The 20878-nt window shown below is 43.4% G+C and overlaps 1 protein-coding gene across 1 annotated transcript in view; it reads left to right on the forward strand.

Moving 5' to 3' along the window:
- Nucleotides 1–20878, forward strand: part of LOC138487500 (uncharacterized) — a 664822-nt gene that overhangs the window by 560260 nt on the left and 83684 nt on the right. Inside the window, exons 12-14 of the mRNA XM_069614007.1 lie at nt 537–701; nt 1556–1651; nt 12493–12691. Of these exons, the coding sequence (XP_069470108.1) occupies nt 537–701; nt 1556–1651; nt 12493–12691 (460 nt within the window). The remainder of the gene's footprint in view (nt 1–536; nt 702–1555; nt 1652–12492; nt 12692–20878) is intronic.

Raw genomic sequence — 20878 nt, forward strand, 5'->3', positions numbered from 1 at the left:
AAGGGGAATTATGGGAGAGAGAGAGCTCTTTTCCAGATGTGTGTAGAGTGGGTTGGGGGTGTGCTGTGGTGTACAGACCCACGTGCACATTTTATGCAGGCCTCTTCCTCCCAGATCTGTATGCGACACTTCGGATCCAGTCCAGGCTTTTCTTCTGACCAAGAGGATATTTAGGAGTCATGGATTTGGGATGTTGAACTAAGTGACTTGGCTTGGGGATACCTCTGGTCTCGAGGACTGTATGGTCATATCAACAAAGTAGATTCCATTTGAGGCTGGTACTTTTTACCCAAAGGCTAGCAAATAGTATATGCCAACGATCCAGAGGAGTTGGCTCAAATGTTTATGTATATTTAGCAAAACTGGCCTCTGTGTAATATAGCAATCCATTCGTGCACTCGCTGGTCCCTAAGACAAGCTCTTCTATTAGGCGCTCGGCCGTCCCCTAGCTCACTTCCAGGGTCTACCTCCTCAATGGTTTGTATCCACTTTCTGCAGTAGCGTAACCTATCTTACGTTCTGGTATCTATCGACAGGTGATCCTTGCTGAAACGTGTGCAGCCTGTGGCAAGAGAACACGGTTTGGGAAGCTGTCCCTGAAGTGCCGGGATTGCCGTTTGCTGATTCACCCGGAGTGCAAAGACATCTGCTCCAAGCTCTGTGTCCCCGGATCGCTGGTGGCCCCAATGAAGATTGGACAGGTGAGTTACCAGAGAGCGGTACACTCCAATGGGGTGTGGTGCAAGAGCCTTTCTATGTTGGGATTATCCATATGGGCGAGTTAATGAAGCGTGTGCGTTATCCCTTGTTAACGGAGATGCACACGGCTAGTCATTGGCCTCTCTTATTGACGCATCTTCCTTGACCTTGGTCTTTTTTCAGTAGGAGTGGTCTCTAGGGTTCAGCAGGCACCATGGTCTCCAAGTTCAGTCATTTGCCTTTCTCACAGCTACTGCAAACACTAGAATGAGGGCTCCTTGCTCATGAACACTTCATCTTTGTCCTTTTCCCTTGGGATCATCCATACAGTGAAGGTTTATTTGGCCTCCATACTCTTCTGCTCGTGGAACGGTGTTGCATCACCGCAGTGTCTGTGGGATATAGTGCAGGCGCTTATTTTTCTGCACCTGGAACCACATCACTTGATCAAACAGATCTTGGCTGTACTTGGTCTTTTCACCTAGGTGAAAGACCAATTCCTCAGTCGAGCTTGTAGCATTCCCTCTTTTTACTCCAAACAGCCCAACCGATTGGCTCTCTACAAGTTTATTTGGGCCCCTGGTTGCCCTTCCTGTGTTGCTGGCCTCATCTCCTGAATTGCATGTCTGACCTCCCCTCTTCACTGGTCTGTTTGGCCCATCCATCTGACTTTAAAAGACAATTTCTAAGAGGTGGGATTTTGCACCCAAGATGGCCACCAACATCAGCAGCCATTACTGCAGCTGAAGAACAATACACGCTAGGGCTAGAACTAGTGTGATTGGTAGGCTCTCACACTGAAAACGTGTGTGGAGGCCTTTTCTCGCTGTCTGTAACTCTTCCTTGTTCCTTACAGTGGGTCCTTGCAGACTTTGCCCCCACCACACCCCCGAGGATTCCTTCTCTGGTTATTCAGTGCGTGAACGAGATCGAGCTCCGGGGACTGAAGGAGGTGAGGAACCTTTATTTGTTCATTCTGATGTTTTTATACCCCCAGCATGCCACTTTGCAGATGCTTCATAGTGCTTCAAATTACTGGTGCAGGCGGACCAACACAAGTGTGAAAGTGGTACTTCAATGGTGTGCATCCCCCAATAAGATGGACTACCTCCTCCATGTGCTGAGGAATCATCTGATGAGCGTCCTGTGCACAGATCTGCCCCATCTACCGAAGATGCTTGTGGGTAGACTAAGGGCCTAATTCACAGAAGCGTTTTATAATGGCGCAACCCCATTGGAAAAGGCTCTGTGAATTAGGGTCCAAGTATTTTTCGTCGCTAAATTATTTGGGTTGTGGGCATCTTGATTTATTTTTATTTTTATTCATTTTTGTTTTTATTGTTGTTTGGTTATCACTGTAACCTTTAAAAAATTCGTAAAACAAAGAATAAACAATATACAATGTCACAATAAAAATCATTAAAAACAAAAAATCAACAAGGGGAGACAAAGGAAGAAAGGGAAAAAAAAGTATAAATGTTACAATCAGCACCATAAAATGGTAAACAGTAAACAGTTAAATACCACAGTTTGCTTAAATAGACATCAGTTTTAAAGCTTCTTTTAAAAACTGCATTGCAGCAATCAGCCATTTGTTATGCCCACGAGAATTCATCATGAGTTAGCAGTCTTTCAATGGGAACTTGATGGAGGATAAACCCAACTCGTAACGGATTACAGCCGCAGGAGGTCAGATAGGCAAATGCAACCTTTTATGCCCAATCGGCTCCTCTAGGGCCTCACAGTCCAGAGCAAGAGGGAGACCCTGGCATCTCACCACCGTATGCAATGGTTAGGAGTACCATTAGTCTGTAGAAATCAAGAAATGGCGTCAAAGAAAATGGCCATACCTTCGATTCACTGCAGACGCTTGAGTAGCCAACATTAAGATTTTAGAACCATAGTGGCCCAGATAAGTAAAATTCGTAACTCTCCCCATGATCATACCACACACATTCCAGCTGAAACTCTTGTATTTTAGCTTCATGCCTGGCCTAAAAACAAGAAACTTCGATTTTGCTGTGTTAATGGTTAGCTTGTTTAGATTAGCGTAAACTTGCAGTGCAGCCACTTTATGCTGGAGGCCAATTGGGGTGTAATCCAACAGGGCAAGGTCATCCGCATACAACCATTAGTCCAAACAAGCAGTAGCCAGGCATGTAGAGAAACATCGATTATTCCTAAAGATGTCAGCAATGTCAGAGAGAAAGAAACTGAACTATAGCGGGGCCCTGCTTTGAGGCCTTGCGTCGTATATATGGAAATAGACAGACAGTTTGCCCTAGTCATTAAGGCGCACTCTGATGGTGGCGTAAGAGTGCAAGGCGACAAGTATCACAAGCAAGTCTGCCGGGCAGCCCCACTGAGTAAGCTTAGTCCATAAGCGGGACCTATCTACGCTATCAAATGCCATGGAGAAGTCAAGCAACGCCACATATAAGGGTCTCGACTTCCCCATGGCTTCCTTTTTCACCAGGGCCCAAAAAAAGGCACTGGCATTAGTGCCAGTACCATTTCAAGAGCCTGTCTGCAGCGGTTCTAGGCGCCCTGCATGCCGAGCCCAATATGTCAGTTCTCTCAGAACTAAGGTGGCATACATTTAAGCTGGAATTTCTCATAGGGCGATGGGTTGATAGTTACTCGCGAGCAGTCTTTGGCCCTTTTTATGAATTGGTACAACAATGATGTTGCCCAAGACTTTGGGATATTATCCAATGAGGTGACTCTACTGAAGACTATTCCCAGGGTGTGAGCCCATAGAAAGGGGTCCAATTTCAACACTGCATTTGAAAGGCCGTCGGACCCAGGCGCTTGGGTGTTCTTACTCCGGGTGATTATGTTAGCTATGTCCTCCTCAGAAAATCCCAAGCACCAAAACTCAAGGCCATCTTCATTGGTGCGGTCCTCTTTATAAACCCTTGCTCCCATATAGGGTTAATCTTGGCATAGGAGGACGGTAGAATGGTATTGTTAGTCGTACGCCAGAACGAGCTGACATCCCTAGATTTGACCACCTGCAACATCTTCCTTGCATCGGTCATACCATATTTGTGAAATGGCAACCATTGCTTAACTAAGCTTAAGGGATTTTTGCTCCTGGGCGTCATTGGTCTTAAACGCTAGAGCTCGACTCAAGTCGCTGATCTTTAGTTGAATCTCAGGATCATATAAATGATTCCTAATATCTATTTTTGACTGCTGGGTGTAAGGCATATGGGCGTATACATGATTCAGGATAACCTGGTAAGTGTTAGCCAACAGTGTTGCCTCAAGTTCATCTGCGGATTAGCAGCGATTCAGTATCTTGTAGAATTTCTCCATACTACCAAGATTCCAGCTCACCCCATTTCCCCACCCTCCCCCTCCTGTTTTCACCTTCACAGCTGGTTGGTAAACGGGACAGCCCTCTTTGAACTTTACCACCTCCCAATATAGTGAGAGGGGGTTATGATCACTGAGGGTTGGGTGCCTAACTCTAAGTGAGGACACATTCTACCAAATGTCACCAGAAACAAAGAAGTAGTCCAGAATACTACTCAAATCACCTCGATTCCAGGTATAATTGGCAGGCGTGTCACCCTTTACTGAAGCATTCACAATATTCAATTCCCCGGCTGCCATAAGTTCCAACCATGCTCTACCAGGCTGCCTTTCCGCTAAACTGTGCCCAGAGACATTAATTGAGTCCGGTTGCTCCCCACAAACCAGATTAAGGTCACCAAACAGAAAAATCAAGTTACAATTCCTCTCCATCTGCCAGGCATAGATCACATCTTCAAAGGCCTAAAAAAAACTCATCCTGTGTAATTTCTTTGCGATTCCGATAACGATTCATAACCAAAGTAAATGTCTGCTCTGTGTACACCGCCTGGTCCCATGTTAACTCTACAGGTTGTACAAAAGAGTTTAGGGTGGCATTGGGCTTTGCTGAGACTCATGTCATTCCTAATCCCAAACAGCCCAGAAGCAGGTCTCCCTTTAATCCACTTTGTAGGGTGGTTTAAGTAGATAGCGGTAGCCATCTACAGATGGAGGTTCTGACAACCAGCACTCCTGAATACAGAACATGTCTCTGCCCCGAAAATAGTAGAATCGGTTGAAGACAAAAGATTAACCTTTTGTTAACCTTTTGTTAGCCTTGAGTTCCTTGAAGTACAATTAAGTGACCAGGGGGCTGCAATCGAGCCATCACTCAATTTCTAATTGCTACGAGCAAGCAAATGGGCAGAGACCCAGCTCCAATCTGTGCCATTCCTAGATTCCACATTGTTGATTAGATGGGCAATCAATTGTCTGCTAACTTGATCATCTCTTGAGCATTGTACCATTAGAATCGGGGAATGTTGAGGAGTTGTAGCCATCACTTTCGTGTAGTACATATCAGTATGAGAACCAGGTAAATGAGTATTACCAGCATAGGTAGAGATTGAAAAAAAGCTCTATGATCTGAGTTGTAAAATGGCTGACAGTGCCTGCTCTAAGACCAATTGAATGCATGCGTCCCCTACCCAGGCCTCGCTGTGAGAGGCAGGAGCGTTTTGATCAAATTATTCTTATCCATCTGAGCCAAGGCACATAATGCGCCCTCCCAGTGCCTTTATGCAAAAATGGCAGCTGAGTGCCCACGCCCCACCTCGCTTTCCATCCATCACTTCCCTTTTTCCTTGCCACTGCTACCCGCCCAAACCTACGCCTCAATTGTACCCCACAACTTCTCTACTCTTGGTGATATCTCCGATGCCTCCTGTGTAAGGAACTCATGGTGGAGACATACACAAGTGATCACAGTTCAAGGGTGTTTAAATTGCAAAGGTAGTTTGGAAAAACACCTAATCTAAACCTAAATCTAAGATGGGAGCAAGCTTCCACCATCGATGAATATTAAGGCAGTCTTAGTTGTGTCATGTCAAATAAAAGGGCCTATACTAAGAAAAACCTATTGCCAATTCTTACGCTAATTACAAAAAGAAGTGTGGGATAATGTTCTTAAGAAAGAAGGAAGTGTTCATAAATGATAAGTCAGGATGCAGTACTTGAGGTTTCCCTTCCCCATGTTTTCAGCACGGGACAAAGTGGGACTTTGGGGCACAGCACATGATCAAGCTTTCCCAGCACGAGACTGCAGTTCCACTCTCAGCAATCCGGACCTTCAGTGGTTAATTCTCTTTTCTACAAAAAGTCTCTTGCTGCCGTGGGCCTGATGTATTCAAATTTATAAACAAAACGTTCTTCTCTGTTTGCACGTTGGGTGATGCTTTTCACTCTTGGATCCAGGGTCCGACTGGGACAAGAAATGGGCATGGTCACCCAAAAGAAAGTGGCCCACCCCTTGACCTCTGATGACATCACCGGAAGTGATGTCATTTGACCCCACCCCAAAGTGACATCCCGGGAAGCGATGAAACATGACCTTTCACCCCTTGACAAAACAGGAAGTGGCATCAAATAGCATTGTTCCTAAGTACACTACGAAAAATATGGTTATGATTTCACTAATGTGATATACATTTCATACAAGAATGGATCACCATATGTATCATTAATATCTGTGTGTATAGATCCATATTGTCAAATTACTGTGAATCCAAGCAGACGCCCAAGGCCAAATGATAATGTTATTATATAGCACTTATGCTTAAGCTCTTTTTTATAGAACAAATATGCATACAATATCACCCAACCTGTGTTGGTACTCATTTATTGACCTAAGAAGGATGAAAGGCTTTTTGGAGAAAAAAAAAAGATTGGATTTTTTTTTTCAAACCGGCCCAGGCATGGCCAGAAACCAGCCCCACTTCCCAGGGACAATTTTGGCCCAGCCACGGGCCGAGGGGCCAATCCGACCCTGCTTGGATCCCCCTCTTGCGGCCGCAGATCCCTGATAATGATACCAGGACCTCCGATAGCTATATCTTCCTACTTTCGAGGGTCTGACGGGTTCAAAGTAAAATATTCAACAAAAAGTACGAAAGTTCTTCTTGTGGTTTTATGTGGGTGGTAGTTCAATAATAAACAAAAGTTCAAAGTTCCTTTCGTATTTTTGCATGTAATCTTCGGGTGATGGCTGCTCACCCCTTGGGTCTCCCTCGTTCGGGCTCAGACCCTTCTGGCATTCACAATCTTCTTTGTCTGGCATCACTCTCGTATGGCGTATATTCAAAAGGCTTCCCCTCTTGTACTTTGCTTTGTTGCATTCACGTGTTGCCGGGTGTTGGCTTCTCACCCTCGGATCCCCCTCTTCCGGGCGCAGATCCGACCCGACTATTCACCTCCCTCGATTGGGTTCACTATGGCTTTAAATGCAACTTTGCTGTGTCTTCGCAAATCTTAATGTCTTTCTCAACAGTTTACTCTGGACATCCCTCGGCCGGGTTCACTCTTGTCAACACACTGTATTTCGGGACTTTAGACTTCGCCCCCTCTTTATTTGCATTTCTCGTTCGGGTTCACTCTTGCCAATCTTGTCAATCATGTCCTTCTTATTCAATTTTTACAATGCGGAATTCACTTCCCTTAGCTTCACAATCATCTGTCGGTCAAAGACTTTCAACTGTACAGAGGATTTTACTCCTGTATGACCACTTTGACCCACTGCTCGCCTTTCCCAAGGCCTTCTGGTTATGGTAGTTTCAACAATCGGGTAATCGCCCAGAGTTTCCTAAGTGAGCACCCACGTGGCGCTGGACTCCTCTGTTGCTGGTTTTGCCCCTTTTCGTATCAATAGTTCTTTTAACTTTTCACAGTTCAATTAGACGTTTGATACTTTTCGTTCAACACAGTTCGGTTTCTTATCGACTCTCCCCTTGACTCACCGGCTGTGATGAACCGCTTGGCTTTCTTCCTCTTTGGAGTCAAGGTTGGTACCATGGAGACAAGAGTCTCTCCCTGGATTGGTTATCAGCGGAGGAGGGTCTTGTGTACCGTTGACATCTGTTGCAACACACGCTGGCTATTATTCACGGTATTACAATTCCTTCTGCAGAGGTTTCACGGGCCTTGGTCGGAAAGGGCAAGGTTGCTTCTCTCCTTGTCACCCACTTGGTACGTGCCGTCTTTCTCCTCCTCTTGAACTGACATGGTGAGTTAGCTCTCACGTTGTGCGGTCTGCCTTGCTCATCATATGCTCTCATGCTCCACCTTTTTATCCCTGTGGGAAAGGGAAAGGGCCGTCGGGTGTGTGCGGTTCTGGTCAATTGCCTGTCTTTTCCTGACCCTTGTGTTCCGACATGTTTGGTAAATGGCTCGAGTGTTAGTTCGCCGTCCTTCCTAATATGTGAAAGTGTTTGCGTTGGAAATAGGGGGGTAAAGTGTTTGGGTATTCAACGTGCAAGGTGGGGAAAAGTTGTCATAAGAAGGGGGATACCGCATCTCACCCGTCGGTGTCCCAATTCCACTCCCTCACTGGTGCACCACCAGGAACTGGATCCAATAGAGATTTATTTTTATCATTTTTTATTTTTACATTTATCAACCTCGGCAGGATGCAAGGCTGAGTTTGGCCCAGCCGGGATACGAAACTGTGTCGGCAGTCTCTGCACGGATGTCAAAGCGAGGGCTCTATTCGCTGTGTTATCTAACCGGCATGTGTTGGACATGTTCTGGCCATCTGGATGATAGACCCCCGGGGACTAGTAAGGAAGACACCGTCAGGTTTCTCACAGGTCTGTCTGACCTTACTGTCTTGTAACCTACACACTCAGCCCCTCGATCATCTCCATTCCCTTTCTCAACATGCACTTCCTTTGTTACAGTGCTCTCCAGCCTAAACACAATGTCTCCTGCTCTCATCTCTTCCAAACCACACCCCTGTTTGCCCCCCCCCCCCTCACTGCCCTCAAGCGGGCCAACTCTGCCTGCATTGCCTCCAATGCTTCTTCTATAGTTGTGTTAGATGTTAGGTGCTGGGTGATATGGGGGTGGTGCTGTGGCAGAGGAAGCCATGTATGTTGGGTTGGTGTATCCTGTAGCCTGTCGGGCCGTGAGTGGGAATAGCCCCACTTGGGGTGGGGGTGACTGTGTATTTTCCGGGGTGGTTGGCTGCGCTACTCTTGGGGTTGGGATGCTACCATCTTGGGGGTTGTGCCCCTCCCGGTCCTCAACATCCTCTATCATCTTCCACAATTCTAAAATCTCTTCTCTTCAGGAGTTTTTTACCTTTATATTTAGCAGTTGCAAATGTGCAGTACCATGTTCTGGCCAGGGTCACGGCATCCCCCCTTGTGTCTCTGCCACCCACTGTTTGTAATATTTCTCGATCTTATCCTTATACAATGGCAATTCAGTATACATGTACTCCAACTGAGTCATCACACCCATATTGACAATTGTCATATTTACAACAAGAAATATTGTACTTATGCGCCACGCACAGTGCTATTATGAGTGTTACTACCAGTTCTCTGTTCCCACATCCGAGTCGCCCCCTACCCTCACACAGAATATATTGGGCACATGGATACAAGGATTCTAATTGTACGGAGCTCCTACCTTTTATATCCCCTTATCACAATAAAAAATATGGCACCACCTTTTCCCCTTACTCGGAAAGGATCCCACACTCCTGTTTTCCTACTTGTTACCTTCTCAATAAAAATAATAAAAAGTACAACAACCCGCCACGTGGCCTCGCACGCTCCTCCTTCATGCACACATACTACGTTTCCCCACTCACTCACTCCCCCATTGTTGTCGTTTGCCTGAGGTCTACTTACAACTCCTTGTTCGCCTGAGCTCCTCCATCAAGGGGTTCCAATAATGGCCTGCATCCTTCTATGAGCCGCCCCCTGCTCCAAAGAGCAGACAGCAATTCTGTTTAAACGGCTCCTGTACAAAACTGCGAATTGAGTGCTTGGGACTGGCCACTGCAGGTGGGCGTGGCCCCTCCAGAGATGCGGCCTGGAAGCGTCTGTCTTCATGGGGGTAGCTGGGATCATGTCAGGGTCATAAAAAATATAGAGAATCCCTCAACGATCACACCAGAATAAATGCAACCCACTAGGGAAAAAGGCCCAGCAAACCTCTTGCAAGGAGAACACGGTTTATTTCCACAAAAATAGAGATGCACCAGCAACGCACTCTGCGGCCGTGGAACGTTCTGGCAAAATTAGTACGAGCAACAAATTAAAAAGGCACACAGCGTCATCAGTGACGTAAGTTACATAAAATACAAATCGGAGTGGCTAGTTGGCACAACCTTATACATAGGCTACCTGCTCCATAAGGGATACCAGGCCATTGGTCCCAGCCCAGTTTGTCCATCTTCTTCCTAGTGGGCTTCTTTCACGGCATCAGGCAGGAGGCTACAGGTAATTGCTCTTTAGGCGAAGAAAAAACAATACAAACTTTATCTCTAACCTAGTGTGCACCACTACTGCAGACAAAGGCTAAGACGATACTTCAAGGTCATTGTAACTGACAAACCACAACTCAATTTCAGACCCGTCTGCACCCTTCCAAAGCTCTCCACCCTCGTTTAAGTTTTGTTGTTTTGCCCGCCCGGCACCTCGCAGCACAAATCACGTGACCCATGGTGAAGGCAGCCTGTCCCTGCTTTCTGATCTTTTCTAATCGATTGGGAGGTCTAACAGCTTTATGGTCGGTGGTCTAGGACTGACTGGTACCTTGGAATTCTGGGGTCTTGGGATGGGGTGAGTTGGGTGCTATTACTTAGAGCTGGGACAGGGGAAGAAGGTCAGAGGCTCGTGCCCTCTTTCTCGTGGGATCACTTTTCAGGGGGAGCTTTTAAACCCCTTGTGGCCATGCAGGGTGCATTTTTCTGAGGATACGAAATGCTGGCAACATGAGACAATGAAAGGTCTATGAATCTCTGCAGCTCTAGCCTTTCTCACCAGCGCCCATAATACAACCTACTTTCACAGGCATACACTTATTCCACGTTTATGGCCTACGCCTGCAGCCCGGTTTCAGTGCAGTGTTATGCCTTGATTTCAATGTGACTGCTATTTGGGTCGGGAGGTAAAGTCAAGTCCACCTGCTGGCACCTGGGTCTGAGCTCACGGGCTGCTAAGTGAACCGAATGTTCCAGACGTGGCACAAGCGTGCCAACCAATTGTAGAGGGCCGTATAAAGAAGGGCCTTATAGTTTGAGAGCCAATGATGTACCATATACTTAATAGTAGAGGTAGGCATAAGTTGTCCACCTGACAGTAGATATCCAATCACAACCTCACCCCATATAGAAAGTACACTTGGATGTTCCCCTTGATCCTATCACGGCCCATCATAGGTTTTTCTCATTTGCCAAGTAGTATGGCATCACTTATGACATATTTCTAGCATACAAATGTGTTTTTTATGCAAAATGTTAGGTGATAACTTGAGCTAACGTCCTTTGATGTCCATTGTAATTCCCTGTTTTAGACAATTGATAGTAAAACAGTAAACTTTGTCATCTTCCTGAGTTGGTTCGATTATTTGGTGTTAGCTTTTCTGCATCCCATCCACTACATGCATGTTACCTAAAGGGCTCTAAGCTCAGGTTGAACCTAACCTCGAAGGTTCTGGTGGATGACCTAACATGAAGTAGAATATAACGGCACAGAATTCTTTTCTTTCTTTCTTTCTTTCTTTCTTTCTTTCTTTCTTTCTTTCTTTCTTTCTTTCTTTCTTTCTTTCTTTCTTTCTTTCTTTCTTTCTTTCTTTCTTTCTTTCTTTCTTTCTTTCTTTCTTTCTTTCTTTCTTTCTTTCTTTCTTTCTTTCTTTCTTTCTTTCTTTCTTTCTTTCTTTCTTTCTTTCTTTCTTTCTTTCTTTCTCTTTAGTTCTCTTTTTCTCCCTCCTTCCTCCCCTGGCACCCACTTTTCTCCAGGGGCTCAAACTGGTTTACTCAGCCTCTTCTCTTGGCAGGTTCTCTGTGGTTGCTCAGCCCTGCTATACAATTATACAAGACCCAGTTTGGCTACAATACCTTTATTTGATTTGGCTCCCTAAGCAACAAAGGTCTCTGGCTAAATATTACTTACCATCAATTAAAGTTACAATGAACACTCGGGCCATATTGGCAAATACAATTGGTCTGACTTCTTTTCCGGGTTCGTCGACCCATATTCTGGGCAGCACACCACCTTACAGGCTGTGGTTTGAAAAATGGAAATTGGGAGGATGCAATGTTTCAGCCTATATATTTGCAGAAGGGAACATAAATGCTTTAATCAGGTGAAAAATGTGCACTAGATACAGATTTCCCATTGGTTTAGAAACCCAGATATGAGGAGAGGTACAAATGGGCCCCTAACCTCCTGCAAAAAACTGATGTTCTTGTCACCAAACACCCAAAGTTTCGTTTTTAGATTTTACTATGTATTGGTTGCCTCCACCAAGAAAAGAGATCCAGCTTACATAAAAGCCGGGCACACCAACCTCGGAAGGTCTGAGGCTGTATTTGGATTGGAGGTAAGGCCTCAACCAGTGTTCAAACCAAAGAAGACACATGTTGGTGTTCGGGTGGTATACCAAAATGACACATCTTCCTATGTGAAACGTTCATCTGTGCCCTGTGCTGCAAGAGAAGGTGTGACATGTTGGTGACTTTAATGAAATATCTTTGCCTGCTGTGACTCATCTATACCATCACTCCGGTGCTTGATTCACTTTACCAGACTGCATTCCTTCCTGCTTAAGAGGTCATTGGGCAAGGGTGGAAACCTCATTGGATGTGTGAACCATGCCCTGTTCCACCTCCCCACAGTGCTATACCATGCCACACCTTTGCACTGGTGGAAATGCTCTACCCTTTTTACCCCCAAATCCGTTTTGACCACCTATTATCTTTGGCAGAAGGGGATATACCGCATTCCAGGCTGTGATCGACTGGTGAAGGACCTGAAGCAGAAATTCCTGCGAGCAAAGGGCCCCCTGACTCTGAACCGAGTGGATGACATCCATGCAGTCTGCGGCTTGCTGAAGGACTTTCTCCGCAACCTGAAGGAACCTCTGGTCACTTTTTACCTTCACCCACACTTCCTGGAGGCAGCCGGTAGGTCCTTGGCTTGGGTTTGGCTGTGGCTGTAGGGGATGTTGGTCACTGGTTGAATGTTTTGCAGGTGCACTGGCAGTTACAGGCAGTTTTAGGTGAGATTCTGAGTTGAGTGCATGTAGAAGACTTTAAATACTCATATAATCGCACCACTTAAAATGTTAGCTAGATTGAAGCAATGTGTGTGACTTTTGGCTTGAGAGTGATGGTGTGAAGAAGATGGTCTTGGGCTGGTAGCTTCTTGAACCCGGACTACCTTCTGATTCAATATTAGCCCCTTCTAATCCTCAGGGTAAAGGTTTGAGGCCTATGATTGTACTATGCTTTTATTGTTGTGCAAGACATAGGCGGAGTGAAAGAGAGAGATATTTGGCAATTTCCTGACATGCCTGATACTCTTAAAAACAAGATCTGGGAAGAACATCACATCTGTTCAAGGTAACATGTCAGTAGTATCAGTCACATGTTTTACTGACCCTGTTCCAGCTCTCTGCCCTGTCCGGAAAGATAACTTCTCCATGTAGAGTTCTCTTCCTCTGCGGCTCAGTGACAGGCAGTATATACAGGGCTTTAAGTGGAGCAGGGCCAGCCAGAGCATTACCAGGGCTACCTTTGTCCCTCATAAGCAGCCCATATGATTTCACCCGTGACTGCATCCTTCTGCTGAGTGCACACTAGGGAGACTCTCAGCAAGCCAGGGGGACTGAGTTATTGATTTACAAACTCTGTCAAGCGTTTAGGACAATGGGACCTTGTTTTCTTCTCCAGCAGAACAGCCCAAACCTCACACCCATAAACCGATGTAGTCAAAATGTTTGTAGGGTGTGTGGTTTGCAGACATATTACTGTTGGTGTGTGTGGTGACAAATGAAATGGGCAGAAAGCCTTTTGTTTGTTCAGAAGGGTTTTATGATTGACCTCTAGCAGACCTATTTCAAATTATAAAATTATGTGGTCAGTCTTATGTTCCCAAAACCCTAATTGTTGCCATTTGTCCCCTCCCCATTCTTATAAGTGATTTATTTACTCACTGATGAAATTGTTCTTATACTGGGGGAGTGATTCTTTTTTTTGTTTTTTATTAATGCTTTTAGCTAATAATCAAGCCTTTCACATAGACATAAAACAAACAAAATGCAAATTTAACAAAAAAAATAATGAAACAATTTCAACAATTATCACAATACTAAAATTCCATAATGTATAAAGCAAGGGTTCATTTTGTTTTTTATTGAAATATTAGCTGAAATAAATCAACTTTTTTTTTCAATTTATAAGAATACTTTTTTTAACATGATTAAATACAGTTCATATATAAAAGGACATATTTACATTAAAAAAAATGTTTACATGGAAAAACAAGGAAGTGGCATGGGCTTCTAGAGGCCAGAAGAAGCACAAAAAGAAAACAACAATCAACGCTAAATTACAGAAAAGAAACATTCAACATATGATTACAAAAAAAATACAATCTGTTTGATTATTCAATTTGTGCTGATACTGAAGATCTTTAACAAGTTGTCAAGTTATAGCAATCATCAATTCATAAATTCACAGGTTCTATGGATCAAACAAATGGAGTGCATTAAGAAAACCAACCGATGCAATGAGTATACTCATGTTAGCAGAATTAAGTAAAAAAGCCCATCTAAGATCTGGCAGGACATTAGCTACTGTAAGCATATGCTTCATAAAGAACTTATTTCGCAATGCATATAATGCTGGCTATTCACATTCAGTTATAATATTTTCTAGACTTTCTTTTTGAGATGGGTCATTGCAAAATCTACAAAGTTATCAGTCATTTTAATTAGTTTGCGTTGAGCTAGAATATCGCGAGTATGCCAGAGGTTGAATCGCATTCTCAGAATACCCATACGCACTTGGGGTGACAGAGATTTTAACAAATACGGTTCCACACTCCCCATTTTCTTGTCACCATATAACTGACTTGAAAAATGCTTATATTGTAGACATAATGGGCCTCATTCCGAGTATGGCGGTAAGGGATAGCGGCCACCGGTAACGAGACCGGTGGCGGTGATCCCTTACCGCCATACTCCGAGTTCCCTTTGCGCCCTCGCCCTTAACGCCTGCTTTGAGCAGGTGTTAAAGTCGAGGGCGCAAAGGGGCCTCCAAGCCAATAATGAACGGTCACCGTTATTTGCATCTTTCCCATTCCCATTGAGTCCTATGGGGGCTCATTTGGGAATGGGGAAGAGCCTTGGTGAATGGGGAATTACCGCCCCGCCAACCTTGGAATGGGGCGGTAATTCCGCCATCCACCAAGGCGCTGCCGGTCCGGGTACGGCGTCAACCAAGGCGTTAATAGCGCCATTGGTTAGCGCCGTACTCGGAATGAGGCCCAATGTCTGTGTCTTAATCCAGTCATCGAGAAAGATCTTCTTTTTTGCTCTGTTAGGATTTTGTATAAGTGTTTCGAGATCTACATCTGCACTGATCATAATTTGATACACATATTTAGTCAATTTCTGGACAAACAGATGAGTTGATGTGAACAGATATGTGGATAAAGTGGCTAAAATCGACCCTTCATTAGTATTTACAAGACATTTTCGAAATAACGCACATAGTTGCCAATGATATTTTGCAGTTAACTAAACAAGACCTAGCTCATATCTCAACCATGGGCCAGGTGTTGATTGTGGAACATTTAAACTTTTTCTCCAAAATTTAGATTCTAGTTTATCCAAATCTTGTGTATCGGTGATGGCTCTTGCCTCCAACCCATACAATAACACTGGTGTTACCTTTTGTTGCCAAAAGTGTAATGCAGGACTGATGACAAATTTGCCATATTTATAGAGAATGAGTTTGGTTTGAGATATTGCCGATGTCAATTTGTTTTGTAATGTCTGCAAATGCTCTATTGAAGATGGATTTGCTTCAAATTGTGATCCCAGATATTTATAGCATGGAACAATGTCCAAAACTATGTCCTTTACCATCCAGGTATTTTAGTTCTATGAGTTGGTTTTGGACTATAGGCTACTATCTGGGATTTTTTAACTTTCATCGACAACTCATTCTCGTCAAAGTAAATAGCAAGAGTAGAAATTAGCTTCTGTAACCCAGTTGGAGTTTTAGAGACCAGGACGAGGTCATCAGCATACCACAGGGCTCGAATAGGAACTGAATTAATTTTAGGTGAGTCAGATGCTATATTTAGGAAGATGGCTTGTACATCATGGATAAAGAAATTGAAGAGGGCTGAAGCTAGGATAAATCCCTGCTTCAGCCCTCGAAGTTCCAATGACCACAGACAGCATGCCCATCATAGTCAAACAGATCTGAATGGACGTCGAAGAATGCAAAGCAAAGATAATGTCAATCAGATCTTGAGGACATTGAGCTTTAATGAGTTTTTCAATGAGTTTCACTCTTGACACTGAATCAAAAGCCGCATTTAGATCAACAAATGCAAAGAGTAAGGGTGTTTTAGTATATTGCGCTTGTGCTTTTAATGAATTGAGGATGAAGAGATTAACTGCTGTCCCAAGGCCAGAAACAAAGCCTGTTTGGTTACAATCATGGCGGTTACTTGTCTGAGTCCATTGGTTAAAGTCTCTTAGGACTAAGCGATTAAAGATCTTGCCTGGAGAGTCCAAGAGAGCGATTGGTCGATAGTTCGAAGGTGTTCCACGATCTCCTTTTTTAAAGATTGGGACAATCATGAAGTGCGCCAAGAGTTCGGTATCTCCTTGGATCGAAGAATACGTTGAAAAATGTTGTTCAAGACGATTGCCCAGTGCTTAGGATGTTCCTTTAGCATATAGTTGGTAATGGCATCAGGCCCGGCAGCTCAAGATGATGCAGATTTTGCTATTAGTTCCTCAATTATATTCTCGGAGCATTCCAAGGACCAAGAGGATGAACATTTGTTTTTATACTGAAAAAAATCAAAGGACTTGTCAGCATATAGATTTGTGAAGTGTAGTATTCATTGATTTTCAATAACTCCATTTATTTGTGATTGCAACTGATGAGTGTTTGCGTTTAACAGTTGCCAAATTTGTGAGGCGTTTTTATTCAGTGTGGCAACGAGAAAAGCCTCTCCCATCATGTTGAAAAAGTTTGCCTTTATGGGACCTAACCCAGTTTCTATAGCGTGATTTCAACGCTTTACTGGTTTTAATCCTCTCATTCCATGGGAGGTGTCTGATTGTTCTTACTGCTTTTCGGTATTCTTTTTTTGCATGTGACATTACAGTATCAAAAGTATGGATATGTGATCTTCTGGTCGGAATGTAAATGGTTTTATATGGTGACCGTGCATCCACATATGAGTTTAAATGGTGAAAAATCTGTAGCTTCAAAGTTTCATTAAGTTAAGCGCAGTCAAATTTTTCAAAGACCACTTAAAGCAAGTTTTTGCATTATTGATGGTCAAATTTTGAGACATCCATTGGTGCTCACATGGATCATCATGATTGTCCCTTGGCCAGGTTAACTGTAGCATGTGATGATCACTCATCGCTTGTTCTATTATCTTGAAGCTTGATGTCCGTATAAAATGTGCTTCTGTTAAATATATATAGTCGATGATGCTTGTTGAAGCACCTCTCTGCCAGGTCATCTGTGGAGGAATATCACCGGGAAGTGAACCGTTGGCCATTCACATGCCTGCATGCTTCATGAAAGCAGTCCATCTATTCATCTCTTGATTTTTTTTCCCTTTGGTGGGTTTAATGAGGTCGAGATTAAGATCTCCAACTAATATGACTGATGTCATTCCTTTGGTTGTTGCGATCAATTCAAGAAGCTCAGATAGATCTTTGTAAAAGAGGCCATCAGATATGGCTGCTGGATTTCTGTAAAGGTTAATTAGTGCCACAACTTGAGAGTCCAACGTGATTTTCACGAGTTGAGTGTAGTTGTTAGGGCTTGCCCAGGGATGCAATTTTAATCCTGCGCTTGTTTTTACAGAAACCAACAAACCTGCCATAGAACGACCTTTTTGCTCCATTACCGCTAGAATAATAGATATTTCATGATTGTCCCATATTGGAGTAGCATTTAACCAAGTTTCTTGAAGGGCTACTACATCTGCTTCAATAAGGTTATTGTTCTGTTCAGTTAGAAAGTGAGCATGGCCTCTTGTATTCCAGCTTACTAATGTCAGGCAACTTGAGTGATGATTTTTTTTGTTAGCTTTTTGGTACAATGATGGTTATGCTTGAAGTTCAGATGAGTGCCCTGTTTTGGGTTGTTCAATAGTGCAATGAATACACTGTTATTCAGACATAGGAGATTTTATATGTACTTGCGATTCAGATGGAGAATCACCATTTTTCCTTTCTGGATCTTGAGCGAGCAAAAATCCCATTTTGAAAAGTTCCATCCTGACTTCCCGTAGAGTGTACATCACTGGGCCGGATTTCATCCAAAGACGAATGATAGATAGATTTACATCGTAGATAAATTATACTTGATCAATGTCAGACGAAGTTAAATCTCCTAGATCAGGAACATTGTTAAAGATGTTTAACCCGCTTGCTCTTGATAAGTCATATTGCGGGTGTGGAGCAGCACGACATTTCAATATTAAGGTGTGATAATTCACAAATGCCTTTTTTTATTAGGGTCCATCTTGTGTTGCTTGTTGGACAACTCTCCAGTTGTAGATTGATTTTTGGAGGACGAGTTTTTCGTCATATTGCTCATCTTTTGCCGTGGTAAAGACTCATGGGCAGAAATCCTATCGTCCGCGAAAGTAACTTTTTGTTGGGTTTCTTTCATTCGCTCACAAGCATTCATCGTCTGGAGATGTTGCAAAAAATACGATTCGATCATAGACTTGATGGTCTCGTTCTGTACATAACTCGTGCCAAATGAGGGCACATCCCTTAGAGACATTGGAGCGGAGGACTTCTCAAAGATGAATTGAGTTGTATCTTCTCTACAACTCAAATCATGAGAATGTTGTAATACTCCGCTGGTATGGACTTCTTGTGAGGCTAGATTCACATCTTGGTTAAATTTCTCTTTTGGTGGAATTAATGTCCTTAATTCATTTGAGCGTTGTTGAAGATAGGCATCTACCGCATTTTTTATTTCATCATTCTGATGTTGTTTGTTTCTCATGGGCCCTACTTGGTGTAATACTGCAGGCGAAGGAGCCAAGTTCTTAGTATGTACGATTCCATTACTGGTTCTTGAAGAATTTGGTTTGTTGTGATGATTCTGATTCACTAAATCAAGTGCTATAACAAGTTGATTTAATGGTGAATGATTCGTTGGAGGTTGAGGATAACTTTCTGTTTGATTTAATGGAGCGATCTGTCCAGTCAATGAGTTAGTGCCATCCTGTGGTTCATTAATAGTCTTCTCGGGACCTGTCAAGTCTACAGTAGGAGTACGTGAGGATAGAACACTCCGTTTATTGCCTCTTCTTGTTGGTTGCATTGGTTTAGTCATAAGGTGTCTGGCTTTACCTTTGTGTCGTGGGCGTTTCGAAAAGACGTCATAGGTTACTTTATTGGTCTGTTGAATAGTTGTGACAGTATTATTATCAACACTTATCCATGAGGAGTTTGTATCAGCTGTTTTCAGGACATCTGTTTCAATTGGGCAGATAATGTGCTCAAAAGCTGGAAGGCTTGTTGCAACTGTTGAAGGTATTGTAACAATTTCAACACTTCTTGACAAGTCATTTATGAACAGATCTTCATGTTGAGATTTTTCTATTGGTATGGATGTGCTTGAATCCCTTATGTGATTTGATCAATCTTTTCCGTTTGCAGGATGATTTTTTTGTTCAAGTGTTCCAAAGAGCTTAAATAGGCTTTGAATCGTGGTATTTACCGCCACCAATGTAACTTCCAAGAGCCCCGAGTTTGATGGTATTACTGTTTTTCCTCTTGAGGAAGTTCAATGTCACGGCGTGGGCAATATGTATGATTCGGCCACGGAAATAGAAGAATCCATTGAACAACGTTGATGATAATCTGTAGCCAAGGTTCTCGGTGATAAGCTCTTTTCTCGGCTGGTGGTTTGTTTGGCTACCTCTGTGAATACATTTTCATCATTTTCTTCATTGTTTTCAACTTCTGATATTTCGTTTGTTTGATCTAGTTGTGGCTTCAAGATCTTATCTTGTTCAGATTGTTTGATTGTTTGTAACATGGTGTTATCAGACACCGGGAGTTCCTCGCGTATCTCGGGGTTCCACATCACACAACTTAGGATTCTTTGATGAATCATGTTGTAATGGCAGGCGTGTGTTGTCCTGAGACGTTTGTTTCACCGGCGTTTGAATTTCATCATGATTCTTTGCTATAGGATTAGATGTATCGTTTCGCTCCAAGTGGGGAAACATACTTGATTCATGTTGACAGAGCAGGGCAGAATTGCCTAATATCTTTGCTCACAGTTGGCGTTTTTGATTGTGATTTGGCTCGTGGCGTCAATGTGATTGTTGTGGTTGAAGATACCTTTTTTAAGTTACTTTTCGTTTTGGTCGGACAAACACTGATAGAGTCTGTCATTCCATAATGTATAAAGCAAGGCTTCATTACTCTGGCAAAATGATAAAGACCTGAATAAAACAAGCTGCCAACCTTTGCGGTCACATTTACTAGTCATATTACCAATGGCTACAAAACGGTGAGTTTGAGAAGAATACAATCCCATACATGCACGGCTGCAGCCACTGTAATGAGTGACCCGGCAGAACATAGTGCCATTGTTGTCACCGCCCAGTTATATTTTCCCTAGCAGCTTACAACAAGCTATGTTCCATAGTGAGTAGTGAAATTATTCCTAGTTCTAGCCGCAAGGCTTCAACCGATACAGATTTGAGACCTTAAAAGCTTACCCTCAAGATTTTTGAGCCAACTGACTTGGCCTCTTTGAAGCATTTCCAATCCATACAATATGCTTGGAATTAAAGCTTTCATATATATCTCAAGATAGCTTACAGTGGATCCCCCACCAACATTGACAATAACGCTTTTGATAACGAGCCATTTACGCGTTGCCTTGAGGGAAATGTGACTCTTGTATTGCTGAATACTGGGTGTACGATCAAAAGGAAGGCCCAGGTACTGGTCAACTGTTTAGCCTCTCTCCACCCATATAACAACTATATTTGTACAGGCACCTTCTCTTCCCGTTGATCCGTAATAACTTGGTCTTATTTCGGTTGATACACAAGTGATGCATATA

The sequence above is a fragment of the Ambystoma mexicanum genome, chromosome 9, assembly GCF_040938575.1.
Source record: "Ambystoma mexicanum isolate Mex_15411 chromosome 9, UKY_AmexF1_1, whole genome shotgun sequence".
NCBI lineage: Eukaryota > Metazoa > Chordata > Amphibia > Caudata > Ambystomatidae > Ambystoma > Ambystoma mexicanum.